Consider the following 22,904-nt stretch of genomic DNA (forward strand, 5'->3'; position numbering starts at 1 on the left):
CATAAATTGTGCAAGGTTGAACTAAAAAGAACGACTATCTAATCAGTTGGCTACGAAAGAGCACATGAAAGCCCGAACACATGGAACTTTAAGGCTTATAAAACTAGAGGGGTTTGGAGGAGGAACAATTTGAATAAAATTTACGAGCACAGTGAATCATACATAAAACCAATTCTATGATTGAAACCTTAGACCGCAGGAATGTTATCAGAAAATAAATGAATCATGGGGAAGAGGATATCGAGAGAAAAAGGTAATACTTGAAATTCCCATAGAGAGGGTGATAAGAAAGAGAAGTTTTACCTGTCAATTTCTGCTGCTTCGTTTTTCCTTCCGTGGCCTTCCTTCGTTGATTATTTTTGTTTTTTGTGTTCTTGTTCCGTTTTTTCTTTTTTCAGAATCGCTGCACTTGTTCTTTTTCTCCTCCTTTCGTTGTCGTGTTTTATGCACTCGTTTTTTGTTTTGCTTGCCTCGTTCGTTTTATCGTGTTGTCACGTTTTCACTTTCACAGGTAAATTCTAAAAGAGCAGGATATATATTCTTTTTTACCCAATTTATTCTTCTGCCACAGGGGGCGTGGCGGGGAGCGCTCGGTGGGGCGCTCTTTGGCCTTTACACACACACACGCACGCGGAGCGGAAGAGTGAGAGAGCGAGAGGGAAAACAACACCTTGCGAGCGAATCGTTACAAATATTTTCCAATATATACGAAAATCCTTTATTTTTTGTACTTGTAGCGGATGAATTTCTTTCGACCTATATCCATATTCTTTGTTTATATATCTTATTTTTTTCAACGGTAACCGAAACACAAGCAGCGCGGTCGGAAATTTATCGAGCAATAACAGAGAGAGCGTTCCGCGGGCTGCTTAAATAGACTTTCGTGCACTGGGTCTTCGAACCCCGCTCTCTTTTTTGCTCTCTAAGGTTTGACGAACAGTGGGACAGAATTGGTAACTTATTTTGCATTAAAAATGTATTTACATAATTTTCAAAATAGTGTATGAACTTGTGTTTGAACTTTTTCATTTCATTTTTTCTTGCTTTTTGTCCTTAGGACAATCTTTAAATTTCATAGATTCACATTGACGTGAAACTTGGTAATATAATTATCATCCGAAGAGTAGACCCAGAGGTAAATGGCTAGATGGGTAACTGGCTAGATGATTCAGGTTGTTGCTGTATTCCTTAAAACAGAAATATGATCAGTGGAACATTTTTTTTTAAAGCCCACCGTGCGACGTCTTAGGTTCGATGTCGAACCTGTGAGATTTGGGGAAGTTAGAGAGAGGGTGACAGCTCAAACCACAAAAGATACAAAATAATATAAACATCAAATATATTTTTAAATTGGTATTTCCAAAACAAAAGACATTAGCCATTGCAGCGTATCAAAAAGCTTGGAAATTTATTAAAAAGCCCTGTGAATTTTTCGGGGTGACGATAACCAGAGCGCTTAATACCGTTATAAAAAGTGGGAGAATACAAGAATGGGGTACTGGGAGAGAGAGCAGCAAGTGCGCAAGTGTGTGTGGGGAAGAAGGTGTCCACTCTCTGAGTGCACTTATAAAAATAGTGCCACTTTGGGCTTTTGGCTTTCAATATTCCAGAACTTTCCTAACCAAATTTACAATTTTTGGCAATACCTATTCATAGTTGCTAATTTTTAATATCAATTAATTATGTACATGTAAAGATAATAATATTTATAAGTAGTCAGTCAGGATAGGCTGTTGGATCTTATATTACTCTCTTTCCCTTTTCTTGTATTTACACTCTTTCTTGAATACCCTTGTATGGGTGTGATAATGAAAAATACGAATGCTAATTTTGCCGGTTAATTTATGATAAAACCGGCTGGTAATGCCTTTAAATTCGACTGCCAAACAAACGCACCTTGACAACTTAAGTTTTTTAATTATTATAAGCAGATATTAGGTTTAAGCAAACAAAAATGTGGAAACTGCATACCATTTCACACGTGGTCTTTTTGTATTGCAACTTCACGCAACAGAAATTCCAACACACACACTCATGGGATCTACAAAATAAACGGAACACGTCGCATAGCGCAACAACAACAACCCTCTCTCTCTCCTTTTCTATTCTCCCATTTGGCCTCTCTCACACTCCAATTGTGTTTGTGTGCGAAAATAAAAAAAAGACAAGCAAAATGTTGTTAATTTTAGTACTTCGCTTAGCACTTTATACAAATGCGCAAATTGGCGACACAAATATCGATTTATTGGGAACAAACATTTGTATCCGACTCGCTTTTAAATCTGGCAAATAGGAGTATTTATTTTGGGCAATTGATTTAGGATTTTGATTTGGCATTTGGGTGCGTGTGTGTGTGAGACGAGCCTTCTAATGCTTCCGAGAAAAGGAAGAGCACCATTTGGTGGCCCAATTTCTTGCACAGCCTTTGTTGTCGAACTTTAATAACTTTTGCATTTATAAACCTTTTCACGATGATTGGCGCCTTTATTGATAATTTCACAATATTGTTATTTACTTTTCAAGCATTTGGATTGTGCACTTTTGTTTGCCGCGGATTCAAGAAGAAGCATTTGTAGTGTTTGAAAGTGCTGTGGAACTTGGAGATGGGAGTTTGTAACTCGAGTTATCGATAAATATTTTGCAATTTCGTAGTTCTCAACACTAGGGGCGGTTCTTTTAAATTGTAAAATTCGTGTTGTTAATAATAAGATCATTTAGTTAATTTAAATCTTTTTCATTTTATTTACCATTTTTAAATAAAACACATATTTTTTTTGAAAATTTGATTGTATTTGTTCGTTTGAGTTTACAACTATATTGAGTCTTAATCTCTGAGTGTTTAGTATAGCATTACATTTTATAGCGCTTATCTCTTTTGTATGAGGAATCTTCAATAATCTCCATTACTCGCTAAAAATAAGGTTGCACATTTCGTTGTTTTTCTGATTGAGGGCGAAAGTGCAGCCCGCAGTTTTGTGCGACAGTGTGGCGCGCACATGTTTGGCATAAGGTCGTTCCACGGACTGCAGGAAAACCGAGCGAATGGAGGTTTGTCTGGGCAGAAAATATTGAGTTAATTAAGATGCTTAACAAATGCGGCTGGGTAAACTCACTTGACAAGCTGTTCAGGTCGCTGAAGTTGCATGCAGAGTTTAATGCCACTGTAAAAGTCCAGGTCCGCATTCAGGCTCAGTTTCGGTTCGTGAGTGAGGCTGAATTCCTGCTCCAGTTTGGCATAGGTGAAACCAACAGCCACATGACCTAGGACAGCGCTACCAGTGCTAAGGACAAAGAGAAAGCATGGATTAGATAGTCACTTAAATAGTTTTGCAGCAACCAACTCACTTTTGCTGAATCTCCGTCTGAGCATTTCGATTCCACAGGCTGAAGCCCACCTTGCCATTCAGGTCCACACTCCTGGCGCCCAGAACTCGCCAGTGAAGAGTGGCTCCCGATGCCAGGATGATGTAGTGCTCGTTGTCCTGGGCCAAGGTGGTTGCTTGGTAGGCGGGTGTCGAATCTGACGCACTTCCTCCCCACACGTGACCCATTAACTCCGTCTGACCGCTGAAAAAGACCAGGGGTCGCAGCTGGGCGCCCTGCACACTAATCTCCATGCCCGCGGTGACGGTCTCCTCGCCACCAAGTTCATCATCCGCAGGGATTTGGTCATTTCCATCACCGGAGTCACTGTCGCCCACCAGCGAACCTAAGCCGGCAGTGTAGATGCCCAATTTGAAGCTGCTTGCTTGGGAGCGGCCTGCGTGCAGCAGAAATTCGACGGAGCCACGCTTGAGAATTCCCTGGTACACTTCCTGGGTACTAAGTAGAGATTCGTTGAAGGCAGGAGCCAGAGATAGCTGCCGTGTGAGGACAGTCGTGAGACCTGCAAATGGTTGGTTTAATAAAATATTATACATTTAGCTAAAGTAAGTAACCACTCACCCTTTTGTCCCAGCACATTGTAGTTGTTGACCTGCTTCCTTTTAGCCAGCTCTCTTTCGAATAAAGCCCTGAATCGCGGACACTGTTCAGCCAGCATGCGCAGCTTTTGCAGCACGTAGGTTTTAATCTCGAATTGGCGGTCATTGGAGGCCAGGTAGTCCAACAGGTGACCCAATTGCTCCTGACTTGGTCTGAGCGATAGGATGATATCCAGAGCCAAAGTGCGAGCGGAGCTATCAAAGCGCCGCTTTTGCTGGTAGAAAATGCTTTCAAACTGCTTACGATGCGAGGAACTAAAAGAGCTGGGAGGAAAAGCTTTCAGGGCCTGCAAAGCAGCCACCGAGAGGTTTTGCTCCTCGTCCCTTTGAGCCTGTTCCAGCAGGGATTCAATAGTGGCGGGATCCTGCAGGTTCTGCAGAGCCCTGATATACAAAGTGGGCTCCTTGGAGGAGAGGCCGTTGAGGAGATAAGTTCGTACTTGCTGCAGCAATGGGTCTTCAACATCGAACCGACTTTGACGGGTTAAGGTGGCCAGAGTTTGGATTATGCTTTCTCTCAGCTTTGGCTGCTTTTTAATAGGTTCCAGCTCTAGCAACTCGAACAGGTGTTCAACTATTTTCCTATCCGGATGCGTTGCCACAGCCAGGGACTGCAAGTACTTCTCCAGCAGCTCCAACTGCTCGTTAGAGGTTTCTGCATCTTTGTAGAGGAATCCAAAGGTGGCATTGTGAGCGTCAAAGGTTTGAACAGCGCCCAAGAGATCCACCAGCTGAGGCAAGAATTGCGAGTGCTCCTTAAGCAGATCTTCGAACTGATCTTGCCTAGTGACACGGGCCAAGGGGATTAGTTTGACGTAAGCCAATGCCAGCGAAGACTTTCCCACGTCCTCGGATTGCAGTTCCTCCACAGAAGCCTTCAGTTGTTCCTCAAGCTGGAAAACAATATTTGTTTATTTTTAAATTGCAAATCTCTAATCATTTGCTTACAGTTTGCTCCTTGATCTCGCTGATCATGCCATCTACATCGGATTCCAGCTCGAAGACGCGATTCCAGTCTAGCAGGCTCTGGATAACCTCTTCCAAGCTGTCCAGTTCCAGCTGCTTCACTTCCTCCGATCCCTGGGAGATGTGTTGCAGGCTTAGGGTACTCTTTACAGAGCTTCCCACATCTGGTTTGGCTGCGAGGCTTAGGCGGTGACTCTCCACTGACTCTGCCTTCAAAAGAGCTCCCTCCGAAGACAGTTCGTAGGAGACCTGCTCCTGCGCTTGCTGAGTGATGCCGAGAGCTTCCTCTGGGTGATAGTTTACCCGGAGATCCCACAGAGAACACAGCTTTTTGCTTTTCTCCACTTTCGTTGAAGATTTTACTTTGTAGGACACTCGACACAAGCCAGACACATCCAATTCCTCCTCATGGGATCCATCCGATCTTAACTGCAGAAGTGAAGCTATCCCGCGCTTCAAGTTGAGCACCGACTGGTCCTTTGAACTGTGGGCTATCACCTTTTCAGGCTGTCCCTTGACCAGACTTATGTAAAAGGGTCTGTCGGGTATCTGGGTAATAGGGCGGGACTTTCCAGATGCATCAACTCGACTTCCGCTGATAAAGACCTCCAGTAGCTGATCCTCATCCCGACTCCACACCGAACTGATTTTAAGCTCGGTTTCAAATTTATAGCTCGTCTCCTTGGCACTTGAACCTCTGGTAAGTTCTTCTAGAACTACTTGATTTTGCAGCTTGAAGATTTGCTGGCTGTTCGGAGGGATTAATGCCGCTCTTCCCAGGTCTACAGAAATGTGGGCAAAGAAGAAAGAATGGAACACGTCATTAGTCAATTGGATTGCTATAACTTTCACCCAGAAGCAGAGCTACACGCTGATATTTTTCATTTATTCAGCCTGGGTCGAGGTTATCAACAAGTGGCCCTGCACAGTGGGCGGCATTATCTCAAATGGTGGAAGAATGTGTTCGAGGAAGAGATAATCCAAAGAAGGGATGGGGTGATAGATAGCAAAGGTCGGTTATGTTCGGTTGTTCCAATGTCTTTAAAAGTTTAAAGCTTGTATTGTATTGATTATCCCGAAAATATTCAAAATTGTATATTGAAAATTAAACAAAGTGAGAATAAGTGTTAAACACTTAAGAATCATAGGAAAATAAAAATCAAATGAAGACGGGTATTTAAAATAATATACAAAATTTTTTTTAACAAAACAAATAAAAATATTCAAATTAACATACTTAACCTTATCATTTCATTGACCTTCAAAATTTTAACACCCCCGCGAACCTTTTGACCCACTGTCCCAAATCAGCTGCTCCAATTGGAAAGTGTGTCAGATAAAAGTTATCATTGGCTTTTTGTTTGTGTAAGTGGGGAAGCGCCAATGTCAATGTTGTTGCTTATCACTTGTTTGTGTGTGTGAGCAACGAAAGGTTCATTCAACTTTACTTTTAACTTTCTACGTACTTTTGCAACCGCCAAAACCCCATTTCCCGATCAAATATCATAAATTGGCACTATAACTCACCGAAACTCCCAAAAAAGAGTGCGAGAAGAAGCAGAGATTGCAGCCTGTTTTTGTCTTTGTTCTCCATGTTTCAGTGGCTTTTGTTCGACTGTGTGCTTGTTGAGTTGGCTGAGCTGAGGTGTTTGAATCAATTCATTGATAAGCCTGCTGTAAGGCCGCCCAGCGACGGACTTTGGGGCAGAACGCTTTTAAAACCGACGCGAGCCGAGAACCGAAAGAAAGTGTGTAGAGAATTAAGTGCCGGGCGGTTGGTGGTGAGTAAGAGCAGCTGACGGTGAACCGTGGTGAGATTGAACAGCTGATCGAAAAGCCTAGAGGGCGCCATTATTAGGCCTGACAAAAAAAAGTATTTTTTATTCTATTTTTCAGCTCAGTAAAATCAGTTAATCTAATTAGCAGAGAATTTTTTAAACATTAAAAGTAAATATCAATTTTTAATTTTGTTCGCAAAATAAGTGCCCATTGTATTACTTTGAATGTACACTTTACATTTATTTGCTTGTATTTCAATTTATTTGTTATTTGTTCCACTCTGCCATCCTATTTTTAAAGTTTTTAGCCCATCCAAAATGCTAAATCAAATACTAAGAGCATCCGTAAGGACACAGACGGATCCCAAATAAATCCCCTGGGACTAAGACATCCATGTTTACATATAATGTGCCAATTTGACGAGTTTCTTCTTAAACTTAATATTTAATATGCATTTGAGCAATAACATTTTTGCCTTTAAGATTCGATTTACATGGTGCAGATAAAGTGATCAGCATCAATGCTGGAATAAATGTGCCCCTCGGAAATCATGAAGTCCAGAATGTTGCTAGAAAAATAAACGGAAATTACACAATTGTGCAAAGAATAAAAATTGAAAAGCATTGCTTACGTCAGTTCCGAATCGCTGATGTGTGAGAACTTGGCTTTCAGCTCCTTGCGCGAGATGCCCTCCTCGGAGACATTGCTCTTGATGGCCTGGAAGACGGCCTGCTGCTTGGGATCCAGCCCACTCACAATGGCCGAGCTCTGGGAGGTGGTGAAGTCGGCTATGGAGCCAGAGCCGGATGAAGCCACTGCACCAGATCCCCCCTTGTTCTTGTAGTCCTCGGCCCTGTAGCGGGCATTGAGCACCTCCAGGAGATGGGTGCACACCTCGTTGGGGTCCAGCACGGGCAGCAGCTTGAAGACCATCAGGGTTTTCTGACCCCCCTGCGATCGCGTGGTGCCGTAGACCTTAACATAGTTGTTGACCATGACCTCGGGGGCCTTCAGCGCGTCGCCCTCCTCCAGCCAGTAGTGCGCATCGATCCTGCCACTGTGATCCTCCACGGTGTAGGTAATCTTCGTCGAGGAGGTCTCGACGTTGCGCACTATGCCCACCACACAGACCATGGCATATTGCATGCCGAACAGCTCGATGTTGCCCTCGGGGGCATCCACAACTTGCTTTATCACCAGTGGAACTATTCCCTGTGTTTGGTTACCCAAAGGCATGTATGGTTTGTGTAATATTTGTGTTTTATGCACTCACCTCTCCCTTCTGATTGCTGGCTGCTCCAGTGGGCGCCGTTTGTGTGGCATTGAAATCTCCAACTAGAAATGCATTTAAACAATTGTTTTTATTATTTTTGGAAGTATGCGGCAGCTACTTACATGAATCGTTCATTTTGCCGGCTTTGTGTGGCTTGGAACTGCTTTTTTAAACGAATTTCACAATAGGGTGCCGGTAAACAACAAAACGCGCGAATTTAGAGCTGCAAGTGTGGCCGTAAGTGGAATTGGAAAGAATATCAAAGTGTTGGTATATACTAAATACAGAAATAAATTTAAATATTTGAATTCTATTAATTATACTTAAGAGAACCACAATTGTAAAGTTTATTTTTAATTTAAGTGTTAAATTTATTATTTGTATTTTTAATGGAATGCATGTAACTGTGAAATTATAAGCCCTTAGGTCTTTCTAAATATTCGAATCTTCATTTAATATATAACTTGGCACTTACAGTCCCTATGGAACTCATTCTTCCTGAGATGGTTAACACAATTCATCGCTTAATACTTCTAAATTTGTAAGCATAGGCATGGCTTTTTTAAATACTGGAATGCAATTTATATTACTAACGGTCCCTCTTCTTTTTTGGTTTAATTTCAACGTTGGCTGAAGGACAAATATTCTTGTTTAGACATCCTCCGCAATTAGGTTTCACTGGGGTGCAAATGGTTTGACCGAATCCAACGAATAGGTGATTAACCTCCGACCAGAGATCAAAAGGCAGCCACTTCTCCAACGCGATTCGGGTTTGCTCCGGCTCCTTTGTGGGCTTCGGTACCCAACCCAATCTATTTGACAGGCGATGCACGTGGACGTCCACTCCGATTCCGGTGATCTTATTCCAGGCCACCGCCATACATATATGGGCCATCTTGGGCCCAACTCCTGGAAGAGCCACGAGGTCCTTGAGATTATCCGGAATATCTGAATCATACTTGTCCATTAGTATCTCCACAGTTTGCTTGAGGTATTTGGCTTTGTTCTGCAATGGATGGGTGTAGGATAATCAGTTCATTTAATTTACAAGTTTTTTGTTCTTACCTTATAAAAGGAAACGGGATGCAGTAAGTTCTCCAGTTCCGTCACGGGCATTTCCTTCAATTTGATTGGAGTTAGAGTTCGCTCCTTAAGGCGATTCATGGCTTCAAAAGTGGTTTGATCCTTGGTTTGACTGGACAACATCAGGGCTACTAGGTTTTGAAAGCGTTGGGTCTGCGAAATGACTATTATTTACAAGTTTCCATTAGTGGTCTCCTACTTGGCATACCTTTTCATCTGCTTTGGAGTCCGCGCAGCGATGGCATCCCATGGTGTCCACAGGAGCAGTTTTAGAGTTTCTCATGATGCGTATATTTTCCAAATGACTATACCATAAGGAATGCGGTGCTTGTACTTCCTGGTATAAATTTGGATCCACTTGGGGCTCCAGTTCTGTCTTAATGCTATTTAAAACCTCTTGACTCTCTATCACATGCAGTTCCTGCTTTATTTGCGGTACCATTTCCTTCTTGATCTTTTCAATCCTTAGGGGAGAATCTGCCGCTTGCACCACTTTACACTTGACTACAGTTGCGGAACCCATTTGAATTTTGGTTACCGCATGATCTTCCTTCTTATTTATTTTTGGTGGAACTCGAGTTGGAGATAAGGGCTCCTTTTTAAGGGCCTCCAATTTTAGGGACTCTCCCTTAAAGAGACGCTGCTTGCGGGTTCGTATCCGAGAGAAGTAGATGGAGGTACTTGATCCTGCCCCACCGACCAGATCCTCAATATCCTGTACGTTTAGAAACTGCGTCGTTACTTATTATTAAATAATAATACTGTGAGCAACTTACTCTCACATTATCCGCCCTATTCTGTCGGTTAATTATCTCTGCGGGCTTTATCACATCTCCCCGTTTGGCCAGCTTGTTGGCCAAGGATGGTTTATTCAAGTTTTTGGCCATAATTAATGTAAATTCTGTGCTCCTCACACTCTCATGTTTGTTTACTTTTTGAACCTATCGATTTTGATACCAAAACAAAGGCTATTTGAAGGAACGGTCACACTTTAATGAAATGCGCGGTCAAATTTAAAAATTAGAAATAGGAAACATATAGTATTAAGGTAACCATTAAATTTTATTATTAAAAACGGCGTAACATTTAAAATAGCTTAAAAGTATGTATAAAACTTGTTGAGTTTCTTATTATGTTTTAAACTAAATTGTTTTTGTAATACGTATGTATATAAGGTTCTCATCATTGTAAACAATATAAAATGTACAAATCTTTTAAGGATGGCATTCACTCCGATAGCAGTTTACTTTCGTGGGCCTGAAAACAAAAAATTAGCGAAAAAGTATATAATTGTAATGGTTTCCACGCACCTGATGTGCCATCTTCAGAAGGTGCTCGAAACTGGACCGACCCGTCTGCAAGACCATTCCGTAAAATACCTTGCTCCAGGATTGTGTCAAAAGTTCATAGGGGGAACCAAACTCAACCAGCTTGCCGGCATCCAAAACCATTACCTTATCCGAATCTATGATCGTATTCAACCTGTGGGCTATGGTTAGCACAGTGCAGTTTTTGAACTTGCGGCGAATGGTGGACTGTATAAGGGCGTCCGTTTGAGGGTCAACGTTTGCCGTGGCCTCGTCCATCACAAGGATGCTATTCTCGCGGAGAATTGCCCTGGCCAAACAGACCAGTTGCCTTTGTCCCACACTGTAGTTGGCACCCCCTTCGGCGATCATACTCTCAAGACCCTTCGGCAACTCGGACACCTCCTTTTTAAGGTGAACCTAAGAAAAGAGATTGTTAATGTAAAGAGAGAGCTAAACTACCGGCATCGGAATCTCACCTCCTCTAGGGCCTCCCACAACTTGTCGTCAGGATATTGCTCGAAGGGATCCAGATTATAGCGCATGGTGCCGGAAAATAGTACTGGTTCCTGGGGTATTATGGAGATCTTGCTGCGCAAATCGTGTAGTCCAATTTCGGCTATATCCCTGCCATCTATCACCATGGACCCGTCGTTGTAGGACAATCTAAAGAGGGCATTTATAAGGGAGGATTTACCGGCACCCGTTCTTCCCACTATGCCAATCTTCTCGCGTGGTTGAATAACGAAATCTAGTGACTTTAAAACCGGATCCGCCTTGGGATCGGGATTGTATCGCAGACTAAGTTCATCCGCTTTAATTTCTCCCTCCTGTGGCCAGCTCTTGGGTGGTTTATTTTCCTCTGGAGACTCGAAGTCGCCTTCTGATTCTAGGTTCCTGTATTCCAGCACTCTTTCCACGGACGTCATAGAATTCTCTAGCTCAGCGGATTGCCGCATGCCCCATTGCACAGTCCCAGTCATGGACATAGCTTGGGTGATGGCCAAACCGATTTGCCCGGGGTTGTCCAGCGGGGGATTGAAGTAGCTCATTATGGTTACCGATATGACATAGGCCACGCAAAACAGATCCAGATAGTAACCAAAAGCTCGATTGGTTGAGAGGAAAGTGTAATATCCTGAGCTGTGGAGATCCTGGTAGTTGTCGTATTCCCTGGTCAGTAGTTGCTGAGCACCCATAGCTCGGATGGTGGGAAGGCCGTTCAAAGTGGCACTAAAATGGGAATACATCGGTGACCTGGCCACGGCTTCCAATCTTTTCACATCCCTCGAAGTACTCAGATAGAACTTACGAAGATAGTGGAATGCCAGGAACATGGTCATGGTATTAACCAAATACCATGGGTTTGTGATGCACAGAACTCCTATAATTCCACTGATTGTTAGGAATATCTGAATGCAGTCGAGCATGACGGTGGGCAGTATTTCATCCACTTGTCCCAGATCCATGGAAAATCGATTGAGGATTCGGCCTGAGGGATTTGCGTGAAAGAAGTACAGGGCAGTGCGGGAAACACCTTGGAACATGGTGTTATGCAACTGGGTGGAGGAGTGCATCGCCATGCTGAAGAAGAGCAAGGTTCGGAGCAGTGCAAAGATCACGAGGGCTGTATTGATTCCACTGAAGATGTAGATGTCCAACCAAGAAGCGGAGTCGTTGTTTTTCACCCTGTGGATGGAGAGGCTTAAGGAGTGAAAATTAACAGCTTTTCTCAACTACTTACCAGTAAGAAAGGAAGTAGTCCCCTCCAGAAGCCAGGATTTGGGTGCCCAGGCAGAAGAAGGCTACCAGGAAAACCAGAAACCATCCAGAACCGGCGGAAAAATATTTCCCGTACATGCTCAATCCAATTTTTCCTTGGGATCGCTTTTCCTGAGCCGGTTGCCTTTCATCTTCGAATACAGACTCCGTACTGGACTCCACGGAGGTGACACTGTATCGACTAACACGACTACTTTGACGCGAGTAGTTTGACTTATCCGACTTGGCATCTCCCGATGCCTTCAGCTTATCCTCATCAGATTTTTCCTTCTCCTCCTGCGTCTCCCTAGCCAAAAGTTTGGCGAAATCCTGACCGCTCTTCAGCATTTCCTCATAGGTGCCAATGGCTGTTACTTTTCCCCTATCCATGATAACTATGAGGTCGGCGTGCTCCAGGAATTGCAGTTGATGGGTCACCAGGATCACTAGTTTGTCCCTGAGAAAACCGCGCATGCACTCCTCGAATAAATGGCGACCCACGTGGGTGTCCACGGCACTCAAAGGATCATCAAGAAGGTAGGTGTCTGCCTGCCGGTAGACAGCTCTTGCCAAACTGATCCTGGCTCTTTGACCCCCGGATAGGGAGGCTCCTCGTTCGCCCACAAAAGTGCGGTCTCCCTGAAGCAGTTCAAAGTCTCTTTCCAAAGCGCACTTCTTGACGACAGTACGATATCGCAGCTTGTCCATGGGTAAACCGAAAAGAATATTATCCCTTACCGAGGCGTTGAAAAGCCAGGGTTCTTGGGAGGCATAGGAAATCTTTCCCTCGACCTTAAGCTTTCCAGACTCGCCAGGAAGTTCTCCCAGTATAGCTTGAATTAGGCTTGATTTTCCAGAGCCGACAGGTCCTATAACAGCTACCAATTGCGGTGGCTTCAGACTGATGTTTATATTATCCAAAACGGGCTCAACGTGATCCCGGTTCCAGCGCGCTCGAAAGGATTTCAGTTCCACTAGTGGTTCCTCTTTGAAAAGCGGATTTATATGTCCTCCCTCAAGTTGCGGAACTGCAGATTCGTCTCTCATCATAAAGACCTTGATTCTCCTAAGGGTAACCAGTATCTCCGCAAATTGGGACATTCCACTCGGGAAGAACTTGGCCACTGTGCGTCGCAGGATATTGTAGAAGGCGGTTACGGAGAAAGCCCTCTCCGCAGTCAGTTCTCCGCCCATCAGGACAAAGCCCAGCAGGCTCACGAAGATCGCAATCCTGCCCAGAGTAATCTCGAACGATAGAAGCGTACCGCGGATGTAGTTCACCTTGCGAATGGAGCTCATTTCACTGCGCCGAAGGCTCTCGATTAGCTTTCCAAACGGCTTCTCCCAGGTGTACATTTTGATCACCTGGATGCCTGATATAATCTCATTCATCATCCTAACCCTCTGGTCGGTTCTCAGGGCTGTTTGCAGTCTCAGCCTCGAAGTGAGTCGGCTCAAAAGGGTTTGAACCGGAAGGTATAGAAGTAATATCCCGATTCCGGAAAGAGAGGCTATTCCTATTTGTTGGTATAGGAAGTACGAAGAAATGAGCAACTCCAGCGGTCCCAGCCACAGGAAGTGGAAGTGTATTAGGGCCCGATCGAAGCGGCCCAGGTCGTTGGATAAGAGGTTAACCACTTGACCCGTCGTTGTATCTCCCAGGGCAGTGCGACTTAGTCGAAGGGCCTTTCGATATATAGCCGTACTCACTGCCACTCTCATTTTCATGGCCAGATGCTACAAAAAATATATAATAGCAAATTGGCGATTAAGGAAATACGTATGTTAGTTCTCAATAAACTCACCATCATACCCATCATAAGGGGATGAAACATTAGAACTGAAAACAGTATAGTCAAAATCAGGGTTAATCCATAAATTTGAGCCCATATTCCATCTCCATTTCCGCTCCTGGTAAATTCGGATATGAGAGCTCCCAGAACAAGGGGTAAGGTAGCTCTGTTAGAAGGAAATTTGAAAACAATGAGGAACGTATTATATCAACATAATATATTATTCAAACCTCGTTCCCAATTCCAGAGCTCCACAAAGTATACCCGATACGAACAGTTTCCATCCAAATACCTTTAATATAACCTTTAAAATGCTTGGCTCCTTTTTCGGCTTATCCCGACAGGACTTGACTTCTGCCTGCCAAGTCTCAAAGAACCTATCTCCCAGAGTATCCGCTTTGTGCCCTTTTAAAGTCGTATACAGGTCGGTGGGCTCTAGATTCTTTTTTCTGCCCTTGAAAAGAATGGGCAACGCGAAGCTGTGAGTGGAAGACACAATATTAGTAAATATTATTATAATTGTAAGCATAGCTGTGCGTTTGCTCAACCCACTGCCATTAAAGTTTATATAAACACTAGAAGCAGAAGTGACAGACGTGATCTTTCTGCCCCTCTTATCTGCTGATAAGGGTATATTTTTACAACACTTGGATCCCAGATCCATTAATACATACCAGAACATTAAAACGGAGAAAATCCCCGCAGATTCCCGCGGATTTTTGGGCAGTCTATTGGCCTGCATTTTTATACTTTATATCATTAAAATTAATCAATAGTTTTTTTTAAGTAACTTTGGGTTAGTTTGATATAATTTTACGGACTTGATTGGTTCCAAATAGATACGTTAAATTATCTTTAAAAACTAAAACTTTCCGTTGAACAATTTAAAAAATGTTAGATAAAAGCGTCCGTGGGGTTTCGCTTTTCAACTTGTTCTGGTCCATATTTAAGTGCCTCCCACCGAGTGATAAAACTCACGGAAGTTTTCTCACCTGGATGACGTAGCTTATCTCGGAAATAATCTGGGTAGTTTATGTTGCTAACAAAGGGAAAATCTTCTATATTTAGCATTCGAGTTGTAAAAGTTTTAATAGTAAGTACTTACTTTCTTTTATTTAATATACAAAATATTTCCCTTACTATTAAATTAGTTAAAGGATTAAAGAAATTACAACAAATACTTTTATTTCATAAGATTTTGTAATATTTTTATTAGGATAGATAAGCATCCAATAAAGATAACTCTACTGCAAACCTTAAAATAGATTTTAATTATCATCAAGGTTTTCTTTAGAAAAATAAGAACGATTCGTTACTTTTTTCCATGTTTTTAGCATCTCTAATAGAGGGACGTGCACTTGCCTAAGTATATCGTTAACATTCTTTAATTAGCCATAAAACAAGACTAACAACAGTATACGCAAATTATTAGTTGTAACTATACATTTTTTGGTATGCCAATAACCAATTTAATTTGTATTGTATACTTAGTTTGAATAAATTTAAATCAAAATGAATTACTTTACATAAATCAAAGATCCTATGGGAGCCATAAGATAAGATTTTATGACTATTAGAATATTTTTATTGTACTTATAAATATATCACTGCTCTTCACACTTCTGAGCAATATTATCTTTGTTGTGCCATCTGTGTGTCAAATTTATTGCAGCATCTTCTTATGTGTCCGTATTAATATTCCTGCAAATATAGTTTAATCCTCCCCTGCATGCTGTCCCCTTAATAAAACAAATCAAAATGATTTTTTGCGTCTTTAAATATTTGTTAATTAAGCCATCCATCATCCTCAGCGTGTGTGTGCCGCGCTATCAATAAGCAAATAAAAATTAACTAACAAATTGAAAGACACACAAGTTTCAGTCGGATGCAGCTGGTCACGAACTGCACTTTTTTCACATGAAAATAAACATAAATGTGTGTGCATATTTTATCGTGTATTTACATAAAATAAGCGACCACAAGGTTTAATTAACCGCAAAAGTGGCAGGGAAAATGCAACAAAAAAACGACACAGAGAAGGAAAAGAAAAAGGGAATTTTCAAAATAAAAAGCGATATGTGAGCTAATACGAAACGCAAACATGAAGAAAAAGAACCAGAGAAATAGATATGCGGACGGCGTGTATTGGCATTAAGCGGAGTAATAAGGTAAATATATGTTCAGCTCTGAAAACACACAGATACACACCCATACAGGGACGCACTGGAATGTAAGTCCGGGCAAATAAACATATTTATCTGTATGACAACTCGCTGAAGTGACCCTGCCAACGAAAGTAAAGTAAAGACAACTGTTCCCGGCTGAATCGAATCGGATTGAAGGAATTAGTCTAGAGGAAGAAGGATGCGAAACCTGAAATACCCTTGTATTAAATTCAGGAATTTTTTATCAGAAAGAAATTATAAATTGTTAAGAGAAAAGTCTTTTAATCTCCTGAAATGGTAAAGGATATTTAAAAAATTGTGTTGCATACTTTTGTGCAACTTATTAGTTGTTTTAAAAATACCCCCCCTTTTATTATCACTGAGCTTCAATAGGTACAAACAAATATTTTATTACTAATTCGGTTTGGTCATTATAAAATATTTATTATGTGAATAACATTTTCTTATAAGCATAGAATGAAGGTAAAAAACTCAGAATTCAGATAGGTTCTTTTAAGGTAAAGTCCTCGCTGCCCTGTTGATGGGTAAGCCCCGTAATTATATGGAGCGCTGTGGACCCAACGGACATTGACCGTTCCCTGAGTGCCGCTCCCCCACCCCCTCTCCACCTCCAACCCCACCCCTCCCCTTCAGATCGTTGTTCCCTGTTTTTTCCTTATCAGCGGACAAGAGCGCAGCGTGAGTGCGCCTGTCACTTGGGGCAAACATATGTTTCGTTACAAATTGACGACCGCAACGCTCTTATCAGCAACGGCTGCTGATACCAACAACAACGTCAAATGGGGGGAGGTTTCGCGAGGGCTGGGGGTCAGAAGGGCAAGGCAACCGCTGGACAACAAAAGACAACAAACGAAAATTAACGAAAACTAAATTTAAACACGTCTTGCTGCGGTCCACCCAGCGGAGATGTGTTTCATTAGCTGCAGCTGCAACTCGCCCCGTCTCTTTCGTCCTTCACACGCCCTCTCTTTCTGCTGCTGTCCACCTGCACGCAGAAAAAAGTGTTGAAAAAGTAAAAAGTGTATTATCTCAATAAAATAAAGTGGGTCCCAAGTTTATTAATTTATAGCTTACCAATGTTTATATTAAATAGAAATTACCTTTTTACGACATTACTTAATATTTTGAATTATAAAAGGAAGGTTTTGTAGAATATAATTTCATAACTAATAAAAGAAACTTGATATTTAAAATACACAAGTCCATACATTCTATTGTGTAATATCTTTTTTTTTATTTCTTAACTGAATAATTTAAATCACAGAGAAAATAGTTAAACAATAACAAATCGGCTCAACACATCCTTGTAATTACTTCATTACTATTATTTCAGTGTAAGATTGTGGTTAGCAACGCGATTGTGTGGGTGAGCTGAGGAATGGGGGTCGGAAAGGGGGAAGCATGTGCTAAGACCTATTAAGGGGTTAAGGGTTGTCCAGTGGCAACCGCTGACTTTTCGCTCGCAGCGGGCGGTCGCGGTAAATAAGGTTTACTGCCGGACCCCATGCGGATCTGTCCGGGCCTAATCCTGGACTGAAAGCAGGAAGGGGATGCGTGTGCAGGAAACCGTTGGATGTAATTGTTATTATCAAAACAGATAATTAACAGGGTTCGTTTTGATAAACAAAGACACAAGGGTATTAAAAACTTCACTTGACCTTACGTGACCACCCTTTGAAAATAAGAATTGTTGACTAAGAGATACAGAAAGGTTTTAAAATCGCTTCAAAAAGTTCAAGACTCTAGAAAAATATGGATTATGAATGGGTTATTATAATATACTTATCAATAATAGTCAAAATAATGAAATAATAGACATTGATCAATATAAAATTGTTATTATCAAAAACCAATAGGTTTCGTTTTGATAAATTAGACACTTCACCTTACATGACCAATCTTTGAATATAAGAATTGTAATTAAAAGGTTAAAAGGATATCCATTATAGTGTCTTTTTATAGTAAAATATTTATGAAAACGCTTCTTACCTTTTGAAAGTATCGAAATTAAAAAACCCGCATTGATCAATAAATAATACTGGACACGCCAAATGAGCACCTGCCGCCCATTATTAGAGTTTCTTACATACTTTATATAATTATACAAGGCAAGGCGCGTTTCGTGGCCGACATTTCCAGTACGAGCACAGCCTTTTGCCCCCTTTAAACACTTGCAAGTTGCCCTCGTGCCACAGGAGGTAAATACGTATATATCCAAAGCGGCAGGAAAATATTAAATCCGAACGCCCCAATCCCAATCCAAGCCCAATACCAATCCTCCTCGATTCCGTTCCGTTCGATTCGCTGCGGTGTGAACGGGCAATGGCAAACAGGCAAATAAACAAACAATCGAGGGCCGTCCCTTGGCTTTCGGCCAGGCTTTTGCCTTTCCGAGGTGCGTATGCATATAGGCCCGGTTCCCACCTAGCCAGACATATGTGTGTGTGCCTGGGTTCCGGGGGTTGCTTGCCAACTGGCTTATTCACGTGCACGGGTCCTGGCTCGCCGGCCACTGCTGCTGAACTGGCCCAGGAAACAATTAGCTCTAAATAAAATTTCAAAATAAGCAACTGTTTGCGCTTCCAAAGCCCCATCGCCGCATGGCCCCATCGCCTCATCGCCTCATCGCCCCACGGTGGAAGCCATGGACGGCGAACACGCCACTTTGATGCGGAATGGGAACTCATATTAGATACCATGATATCACTTAATTACGGTATTTAAATGAGCAACAAATGATATGCTTTTGGGCTTTTAGCCCCGTTCTAAACAACGAAAAAAACCCAAATGCATCTATGCACACACAAGTGTTCATGCATTTTCGCGAAATATATTCCTATATTTCAGCTATCCGCATTTCATTTTTATGATTTGCCAAAAACGTGCGCGGCAAACTAGGCAACACTTTGTGGGCCCTAACCATCTCTTGGCCAACTCCATTGCCCAGGCATTTCGAGCTACTCATGTGCGAGTGTGTTTGAAATGTAATTGAAATTTAGTTGCCAAAACTAATTGGAATTGCTGCATTATGCAAACGGCGATAAAGCCCCACGCAGCGAGGCCTCCAATCGGGCAGCTAAAAGTGAATGGAAAAAGGGACACAACAATTGATTTAAATGCAATTTTCTACTCATCGAAAATAAAAAGGGGAGTCCCGAGCCGTGCTTTGAATTACTAAAGCCAAGTGCTTATGAATATTTTATTTAGCAAATATTTATTTTTTACCAAAGGTTGTATACAACTTAACAAAATAAAGCAGGCCCATATTCTTGATTATTTATTAGATATTTATTACAGGGAAGTGTACCTAAAAATTATTAAATATATTTTCAATAAGAAATTCGTATTTTATTTGATATTATATATTTTTTGCTTATATATAGATATTTAATGAGCTGGGTGACTGAGTATATCTTGAGCTATTTCCAGTGATGTAGAGTAAATTTAAACAAAATAAAAACGTCCGAAATACCTCAGTGCAGTTATTTGATACGAAAAATTGGTCGGAAATCGTTTTGACAGAAATTGCTAATTAAAATAATTTGCGTGCTCGTTCGACTAAACCCAAAAGTGAACGACGTAAATAATTTAATTAACCGAAATGACATGCAAAACGCTCAGGACAATGGCTCCAAACGAAAGCCATTAGAGGCAGGTTACCGGGGTGGGGTCGCCAAGCTGAAATTTCCAACTGCATTGTTGACCCAATTAGGTAACCGTTTTGGCCATCACGTTCAGTTTTCGGCCAATTTCGAATTATGCATACGATAGGAAGCTCCCAGGTCGCGGAAGTCATTTGCCATCGACCCTTAACTCCCCGCTGAAAACCCGATATAATCCCAGCTTTATTTTACGTTTCAACAATTTCAAATCTACGCCGAGCATTAATTATTGTCATCTGACTCACTCCTTGTATTTTCCATATTTATTTTGTTATTCAAACAAACTTCATATCAAGTAGAACAAAAGCCAAAAGTTCACCAAAATTCAAACGCAAAAAATTATGTGAGTTTCTACATAATAATAAAAGTTTCATCCGCGCTCAATTTAAGCCGCATTTCGGGTTTTCCCTCTCGACTGCCAAAAAGTTTAGCCCATTTACTTTTTAGATATTTTGTGAAATTTTATCCTCTGGGGAATGGTATTGGGGTTACCCCTGAAAAAATTCGAATAGAAAGTGATATGTAATTATAACGTAAGCAATTTATTGATATTTTCATACCAACAAGATTGAACCAATTAGAACTATTTGTTGGCCCTAACTTTGAACCTTGTTTAAAATTTCTAACCCTTATGTATGCTTCATTTTTCCCCATTTTCCTGAACACTATTCCCCCGTACTGCATGGATATCTTAATTGCAGCTCATTCAGCGTTTCACCCACGGCCATAGTTAAAAGCGCTCAGACATGAAAAAAGTGCTCTGCAATTTTCCCTCAATTGACTGTTCATTGTTGTCTCTGCGATTTTTTGTTTTTTGTTGTCCTTGCTGTTTTGTTCTGGATCATTTTGTTTGTGTTATTTTTATTTTGTTTTGTTGTTCTGTTGCTTTTTCGGGTTATATGTAGAGCAAACATAGTTTTAACAATTTTCGTGAAAATGAAAATGAAATGCCAACAGCCAGCGGCGAGTGACCAGAGGTATGCCGCACGCGTAAAGTCACACTCAAAAAATAGTTCCCGCGGGTTTCAAAAGTTTTCTGTGAAAAAAAAAATTTGAGAAAAAACTTGTAAAACCCTGGTAAACTATTTCAAAATAATGATTTCTTCTTGGTAAATGATATAGGTAAATAAAATTTATTGCTCTTTTCAGGAATCATAAAGTTATATTTATAGTTTTAATAAATACAATACTACACACATTTGTTTATGGATCTCCACTGTCTTTATATTCTAAAATATATCTATAAGAGATATATATTTTCATTATTATAAAAATTTCAAAAGGTTTTCAATTCCCAATCAATCAATGGTTTACCAACTTAAATTTTGTATAAAACATTTTGAGCTTATCGTTTTTTAAGTGCATATACCCTCATCTACATAAAGTCATGTGTGTGCGAGTGCAAGTGTGCGTGTATTCCCATGTATACATGCATTTCTACAAACACGCAAATTATGCAAACGGCTACCGCAAATAACATAAATTTCACAAACTTGGCGGCCCGCAACGCACCTGGATGAGGTGGAGCGGGGAAGGAGGGCTTGGGACAGGCAACAGTGTTGACATCAATTCTCTAAAAAAGTGCCAAAATCAAACAGCCAAGAAATGAACAATCTCCGTTTTAAAACTAGAAGAAATAAATATCACGTTTGTTTGTTTATTTTATTTTTGCGTTTCGAAAACTTAAATTAAATAAATTTGTCTCTGCTTAAAGCCTTTGTAAATCTTTATTTTTTGTTGTTAATCAAAAAAACTAAATTACTTTATTTTTTTTTTAATAAGACAAATTGAAGTATCCAAAAAAGTGTGAAATAATTATTAATGAAACAACATTAGGATTGTGAAATTACATCTGCTGTTCTTATTTCCATCTCCTACAGTTAAGATGTAAAAATGTATATTTTTCTAGACGCAAAATTACACAGGAAAAAGCCAAGTTAGCAGCACAGGTTATGGAGGTGTTGGATGATAGCGCCGCATAGAAATGTTAACGCGGATGCATCTGCCTCTGTGCACGAGTGTATCTGTGTGCCTGCATTCATGCGCACGTGTGTGTGTGTGCAAATTCCAGCCAACGAACAACTTTATATACAGAAAAGGCATAATGTGCAATATGCAGCGCTTTTGATTTCGTTTAATGCACGCATCTTCAGCGTTCATAATAAAACCAGATTACGAGCGTTGACAACACTGTCAATACAGGACCGGGGGGCGTGGCAGGGGGCGCATAGGGGAGGGGTTTTGGGCTGTCAACGGCAGCGGCCAATTGCCGTAAATTTGCATGGGACATCAACGAACAAATAAAAATTAAGCTGTACTCTGCTTAAAACGAATAAGGGAATGCTCTTCTTTATTAAAATTATTATCTTAATGCTAGTATTATTAAAAGTCTTGCTTTATATAATTAAAAATAATACTTTAAAGCCTATAATAAACAGGCACAGTACAATTCTGTGATATTTTATCTTATTATAGTTTTTATTTATTTTGAAAATGAAATTCAAAATTATTTACTTCACTTATTTCCTATTACTTTTTTAAACATATATATATTTTCATAGACTTAATTCATTTAATTAAAGACATTAAAATAATGAAATACTTATTGATATTTCCATGCTGTTCCTACAATACCTTATAGGGTGCAAAAAATTCAACATGCCCCAAGGGAAACCCCCTCGTTGCCACAAAGGAATCAGCGAGGCTTAAAACTGAAGATCAACAAAACGCTTAAAGTTATGTCAAGTTCGCATTGATTCTCCAGAGGCCCGTTCCCACACGCACTCAGCCGGCGACTCATAAGTTAGTGACATTAATGCGCTTAATTAAAGCAGCGCCTGGATGTCAGCAACAACAACAATAGCTATTTGCATTGTCAGGGTGGCAACAAGAAAGTATCTTTAGTTTTCAGAAGGGAGTATGGGCCAAAGGTAGGTTCGGGATACGTGAAAAGAAAAGATAACTAACAAGAAATGGGCTATGTTCACAGATTTGATTTTAGGGAAAGAATAAAATGTACTCCAACTTAGACTTTTATGAAGGTAGTATGAAATTTTCTTTAGCTTAAAGGGTAAAAAAATTATATTAAACAACCTATTTATAAAATAAAAT

General features: G+C 40.8%; 5 protein-coding genes across 10 annotated transcripts in view; all 5 read right to left on the minus strand.

The window, feature by feature from the left end:
- The window catches only part of LOC108033709 (GTPase-activating protein skywalker), a 42,033-nt gene extending 39,451 nt beyond the window's left edge, over positions 1 to 2,582 (minus strand). For 4 of the 6 annotated variants that reach the window (XM_017108241.3, XM_017108237.3, XM_017108235.3 and 1 more), the window contains exons 1-2: positions 2,463 to 2,582; positions 304 to 518 (exon numbers count right to left, since the gene is read on the minus strand). The gene's annotated coding sequence lies outside the window, so the exon portion shown is untranslated. Of the gene's footprint in view, positions 1 to 303; positions 835 to 2,462 lie in introns of those variants that run through there. The other 2 variants (XM_050885357.1, XM_050885356.1) reach the window with 2 other exon arrangements.
- Positions 2,583 to 2,768: 186 nt separating this feature from the next.
- On the minus strand, positions 2,769 to 6,705 carry LOC108034144 (microsomal triacylglycerol transfer protein). The gene is made up of 6 exons (XM_017108938.3): positions 6,477 to 6,705; positions 4,932 to 5,731; positions 3,946 to 4,876; positions 3,346 to 3,886; positions 3,114 to 3,281; positions 2,769 to 3,054 (listed from the first exon to the last, which is right to left on the minus strand). The coding sequence occupies exons 1-6, from the start codon at positions 6,541 to 6,543 to the stop codon at positions 2,904 to 2,906; spliced, it is 2,658 nt and encodes an 885-aa protein (XP_016964427.1). The 5' UTR covers positions 6,544 to 6,705; the 3' UTR covers positions 2,769 to 2,903.
- A 447-nt stretch (positions 6,706 to 7,152) lies between these two features.
- Positions 7,153 to 8,251, minus strand: LOC108033387 (replication protein A 32 kDa subunit). The gene is made up of 4 exons (XM_017107707.3): positions 8,124 to 8,251; positions 8,002 to 8,063; positions 7,360 to 7,940; positions 7,153 to 7,296 (listed from the first exon to the last, which is right to left on the minus strand). The coding sequence occupies exons 1-4, from the start codon at positions 8,134 to 8,136 to the stop codon at positions 7,218 to 7,220; spliced, it is 735 nt and encodes a 244-aa protein (XP_016963196.1). The 5' UTR covers positions 8,137 to 8,251; the 3' UTR covers positions 7,153 to 7,217.
- Positions 8,252 to 8,347: 96 nt separating this feature from the next.
- LOC108033350 (endonuclease III-like protein 1) lies at positions 8,348 to 10,015 on the minus strand. The gene is made up of 4 exons (XM_017107659.3): positions 9,861 to 10,015; positions 9,293 to 9,799; positions 9,067 to 9,237; positions 8,348 to 9,007 (listed from the first exon to the last, which is right to left on the minus strand). Exons 1-4 carry the CDS (start codon positions 9,969 to 9,971, stop codon positions 8,591 to 8,593), a joined length of 1,206 nt encoding a protein of 401 aa, XP_016963148.1. The 5' UTR covers positions 9,972 to 10,015; the 3' UTR covers positions 8,348 to 8,590.
- A 166-nt stretch (positions 10,016 to 10,181) lies between these two features.
- Positions 10,182 to 14,758, minus strand: LOC108034268 (probable multidrug resistance-associated protein lethal(2)03659). Its single transcript, XM_017109127.3, has 7 exons — positions 14,620 to 14,758; positions 14,176 to 14,424; positions 13,958 to 14,111; positions 12,136 to 13,889; positions 10,871 to 12,080; positions 10,395 to 10,811; positions 10,182 to 10,341 (listed from the first exon to the last, which is right to left on the minus strand). Exons 1-7 carry the CDS (start codon positions 14,685 to 14,687, stop codon positions 10,312 to 10,314), a joined length of 3,882 nt encoding a protein of 1,293 aa, XP_016964616.1. The 5' UTR covers positions 14,688 to 14,758; the 3' UTR covers positions 10,182 to 10,311.
- Between the last annotated feature and the right edge of the window lie 8,146 nt (positions 14,759 to 22,904).

This window comes from Drosophila biarmipes, chromosome 2L (genome assembly GCF_025231255.1).
Source record: "Drosophila biarmipes strain raj3 chromosome 2L, RU_DBia_V1.1, whole genome shotgun sequence".
Taxonomy (NCBI): domain Eukaryota; kingdom Metazoa; phylum Arthropoda; class Insecta; order Diptera; family Drosophilidae; genus Drosophila; species Drosophila biarmipes.